This window comes from Coenobita brevimanus, chromosome 73, assembly GCF_032717465.1.
Source record: "Coenobita brevimanus isolate Jiangsu-jjx chromosome 73, ASM3271746v2, whole genome shotgun sequence".
Lineage (NCBI taxonomy): Eukaryota > Metazoa > Arthropoda > Malacostraca > Decapoda > Coenobitidae > Coenobita > Coenobita brevimanus.
Window position 1 is genome coordinate 34260808 of NC_137026.1, and position 5000 is coordinate 34265807.

Genomic DNA, 5000 nt, shown 5'->3' on the forward strand with positions numbered 1-5000 from the left:
TCTTCTCCTTCTTCTCCTCCTTGTCTACAGAGGATTGGACGCCCAGAGCTCCCAGCATCTTGGCCTTCATCCACTGCTGGCCTGATGTTGCCATGGTAACGTGTAAACAATGCTGATGTTGCCATGGTAACGTGTAAACAATGCTGATGTTGCCATGGTAACGTGTAGAGTACGGATGTTGCCATGGTAACGTGTAAACAGTACTGATGTTGCCATGGTAACGTGTAAACAATGCTGATGTTGCCATGGTAACGTGTAAACAATGCTGATGTTGCCATGGTAACGTGTAGACAGTATGGATGTTGCCATGGTAACGTGTAGACAGTATGGATGTTGCCATGGTAACGTGTAAACAATGCGGATGTTGCCATGGTAACGTGTAAACAGTACGGATGTTGCTATTGTAACGTGTAAACAGTACGGATGTTGCCATGGTAACGTGTAAACAATGCTGATGTTGCCATGGTAACGTGTAAACAATATGGATGTTGCCATGGTAACGTGTAAACAATGCTGATGTTGCCATGGTAACGTGTAAACAGTACGGATGTTGCCATGGTAACGTGTAAACAATGTGGATGTTGCCATGGTAACGTGTAGACAGTACGGATGTTGCCATGGTAACGTGTAAACAGTATGGATGTTGCCATGGTAACGTGTAGACAGTACGGATGTTGCCATGGTAACGTGTAAACAATGCTGATGTTGCCATGGTAACGTGTAAACAGTATGGATGTTGCCATGGTAACGTGTAGACAGTACGGATGTTGCCATGGTAACGTGTAAACAATGCTGATGTTGCCATGGTAACGTGTAAACAATGCTGATGTTGCCATGGTAACGTGTAAACAGTATGGATGTTGCCATGGTAACGTGTAGACAGTACGGATGTTGCCATGGTAACGTGTAAACAGTATGGATGTTGCCATGGTAACGTGTAAACAGTATGGATGTTGCCATGGTAACGTGTAGACAGTATGGATGTTGCCATGGTAACGTGTAGACAGTACGGATGTTGCCATGGTAACGTGTAAACAATGCTGATGTTGCCATGGTAACGTGTAAACAATGCTGATGTTGCCATGGTAACGTGTAAAGAGTAAGGATGTTGCCATGGTAACGTGTAAACAATGCTGATGTTGCCATGGTAACGTGTAAACAATGCTGATGTTGCCATGGTAACGTGTAAACAATGCTGATGTTGCCATGGTAACGTGTAAACAATGCTGATGTTGCCATGGTAACGTGTAAACAATGCTGATGTTGCCATGGTAACGTGTAAAGAGTAAGGATGTTGCCATGGTAACGTGTAAACAATGCTGATGTTGCCATGGTAACGTGTAAAGAGTAAGGATGTTGCCATGGTAACGTGTAAACAATACGGATGTTGCCATGTAAACAGAGTGTACTTTGAAGAGATGGCAAAGTGTAGTGTCGAAATATTACTTTGACTATGCTATACCTTCAAAGAAAATGGCTTGTGAACAGATGATATATATATTTTTTTTTAATTGGGATGGAGTGCCAAAAAAAATATATATATAGTAGTATCAGAGAATCAATGGAAATTAATTACACCCCAAGCCTTCAATATAGTTACCTGAAGACTATGATTATTAAGCAAGATAGGATTGAATATATAAACAGAGTAAAGGATCATAGAGATATATATATACAGAATCCGAAGCTCTCTCTCTCTCTCTCTCTCTCTCTCTCTCCCCTTTTCCCTCACCTGAATCTTGCCTCTCCATTTTCCTCTTGTCTGGAGGGGGGGGCGCCGGTCCCTTCGGGGGCGGGGGTCTCTGGGCGTTCTGCAGTTTCTTCGTCGTCTCCTCCTGGTACTTCTTCCTGATGATCCAGCCCCGGGTGTACCTGGAAATAGGGAGAAAATAGGGTGAGGAAATAGGGAGAAAATAGGGAGGGAGGAAATAGGGAAAAAGTAGGGAGGAAATTGGGAGAAAATAGGGAGGAAATTGGGAGAAAATTGGGAGAAAATAGGGAGGGAGGAAATAGGGAGAAATAGGGAGGATATTAATAGGGTGAGAAGGATGGAAATTGGGTGAAAACTGAGAGGGGAGAACATCTTACACACACACACACACACACACACACACACACACACACACACACACACACACACACGTCTTACAAATGTGTGCCTATGTCGTGGACCTTCAGACATCCAATACTACACACACACACACACACACACACACACACACACACACACACACACAAACAGCAGATATCTTTTTTTAACAACACCATACTCACTCATTCCACATATTTTTCACTGGCTTCTATTTACCACTGCAAAAAAAACAAAAATAACACACACGCACCCCTTCTATTCATCTTGCAATTGCAAAGGGTGATCAGCATGCATGCACTCCATCAATTCATCCTTCAATTGCAAAGGGAGTCAATACACACGCACCCCGTCTATTCAACCTTCAATTGCAAAGGTAATCAACACACACGCACCCCGCCTACTCATCCTGCAATTGCAAAGGTAGTCAACACACACGCACCCCGTCTACTCATCCTGCAACTGCAAAAGGAACTAACACACACACACCGTCTTTTCATCCTTCAATTGCAAAGATGATCAACATGCATGCACTCCGTCTACCTACCTCTGCAACGTCACCACGGAGCGAGCCAGTGCCCACTTCTGCTTCTGAAACCGTACCCTCGCCAGCCATCGTCGAACACAAGCTTGTACCTGGATGATGCGACGGATCTGGGGACGGTGAGAGTAGGTATGAGTCTCCTTGGTTACTAGTCAAATCCACCCTTCCATCACTAGTCAAATCCACCCGCCGATTACTAGTCAAATCCACCCTCTTAGAATGTCAAGTTGTGGTTGGGTTATATTAGATGAGTTTTAGTGATGAGGTAGGTATGAGTCTCCTTGGTTACTAGTCAGATTCACCCTCCCATCTCACAACTTGAACGCTAAATTGTGGTTGGGTTATATTAGAGGAGTTTTAGCTATGGGGTAGGCATGAGTCTCCTTGGTTACTAGTCAAATCCATCATCCAAGCTGATTACACCTGGCTGAAAAGGGTTTAGGGATTTTTGTCAGGTAAGGAGAAAGAGATTTAGTGGTGGATATTTCTTCATCTCTCTCTCTCTCTCTCTCTCTCTCTCTCTCTCTCTCTCTCTCTCTCTCTCTCACACACACACACATCTTAGTGAGACATTCAACGTAACAATACTCCTCCTCCCTCCTTCCTTCCCTCCCTCCTCTCTCCCTCCTTCCTTCCTTCCTTCCCTCCCATCTCTCCCCCTTCCTCTCCCTCCCTCCCTCCTTCCTTCCCTCCCTCCCTCCCTCCCTCACCTGCTTCTCGTACATCTTGGTCAGGTACTCGACGTGGTAATACTTCAGGAACACCTTGGTCTTTCCCAGTGCCCATCCGTCCATCTTGAGGCGGAGGAGGAGCAGTCGGCAGTTCTCCCTCGAGGCGGTCACTCTCTCGTCGAAGTTGAAGGCGAGGAAGCAGTACCTGAGTGGTGGAAGGGGAAGGCGGGATGGCTATACGGTGAAGGGAAAGATGAAGGACGGGTGCATGAATAGAGGAGATAGGGTGATGGAAAGCCAATTCATTTTTGCTGTCTTATTTACCTACATATAGATAGATAGACACGTAGACAGACAAACAGACAGACAGACAGATAGATAGATAGATAGATAGATAGATAGACCTGTACCAGTTTATATATGAAGACATTATATCATAGTTAAACATACTTATGGCTTGTATTAGTCGGCCAATTCTTGAATTTAGCTTTCCCTCTTTTCTTCTTTTTCCTCTTACTAAAATTCCTCCCTTCCTTCTTCCTCTGCTTTGTTTCATGTATCCCTCATCTCCTCCTCCTCCTCGTCTTCCCTCTCCTCCTCCTCCTCCTCCCTCTCCTCCTGCTCCTCCTCCTCCCAACCCAAAATTCTTCTCTTCCTTCTTCCCCTGCATTGTTTCATATATTCCTTCTCTCTCCTTCCTCTTCCTTTTCCTCCTCCTTCCTCTCCTCTTCTTCCTTCTCCTCCTCCTCCTTCCCCTCTTCTTTTTCCTCCTTCTCTTCCCTCTCCTCCTCCTCCTCCTCTTCCTCCTTACACCCACCTTCTAAGGAATTCAGCAAACGTGATGCGATGTGAGAATCCATGTTGTCTTATGCGCACCGTTTCCATCACACCTGCGTACCTTAATTGGCGCTGTACCTGAGGGCGTAGACAGGTATCGTTTTAGCTGTACCGATTTGTAACTTCATTTATTCCTACTGTATTTTTAGGTCTCTCTTTGGTTAGGTTATTATTATTATTATTATTATTATTATTATTATTATTATTATTATTATTATTATTATTATTTGTTATCTTATTTTAATGAAATTTCTTCTTTATTGATTTTTTTCCAAGTTGTTTGTGTGCTTTATGTAACTTCTTGTGTGTGTGTGTGTGTGTGTGTGTGTGTGTGTGTGTGTGTGTGTGTGTGTGTGTGTGTGTTTAATTCCTCTGTGTGTATGAGTGACGAATATTGTAACTGTGTGTGTGTAGGATTTGTAAAGCTGCATGTATGTATACGTATGTGTGTTAACGTCTGTCTATGTACGCGTGAGTAAATGTATGTGTATGTGTACGTGTGTATGTGTACCCACCTTCTTCTTCTCAAAGCGATTGTGTTTCTTCTCATCGTTAGGCTTGATACACCTGACGAAATGTGGCGTCCCATTAACCATTTTCTGTAGCAGGTCCATGAGTGAGTACCGGAAGTAGGTGGCCACTGTTTGTTGGGCTTTGGTCTGCGAGGCTAGTCCACGGCTGTCGTACTGGGTCTAGAAAGGAGATAGACAGGAGATAAAAAGGAGATAGAAAGGGAAGATAGAGAGGAAATATAACTGTCTTTGTAGGTAAATTAAATCACTCTATCACCACACTCTTCATAAATAACGTACAAAATTTTGCTCACCAGCCGTATCCAAATATAAATCGCTAAGGAAAA

At 43.8% G+C, this 5000-nt stretch overlaps 1 protein-coding gene across 1 annotated transcript in view; it reads right to left on the bottom strand.

The window, feature by feature from the left end:
• LOC145407443 (myosin-IIIb-like) overlaps positions 1-5000 on the bottom strand; it is a 41725-nt gene that overhangs the window by 8071 nt on the left and 28654 nt on the right. The window contains exons 20-25 of the mRNA XM_080278375.1: positions 4657-4833; positions 4122-4219; positions 3344-3509; positions 2637-2743; positions 1733-1872; positions 1-81 (exon numbers count right to left, since the gene is read on the bottom strand). The exon at positions 1-81 is cut by the window's left edge and continues 150 nt beyond it. Of these exons, the coding sequence (XP_080134501.1) occupies positions 1-81; positions 1733-1872; positions 2637-2743; positions 3344-3509; positions 4122-4219; positions 4657-4833 (769 nt within the window). The remainder of the gene's footprint in view (positions 82-1732; positions 1873-2636; positions 2744-3343; positions 3510-4121; positions 4220-4656; positions 4834-5000) is intronic.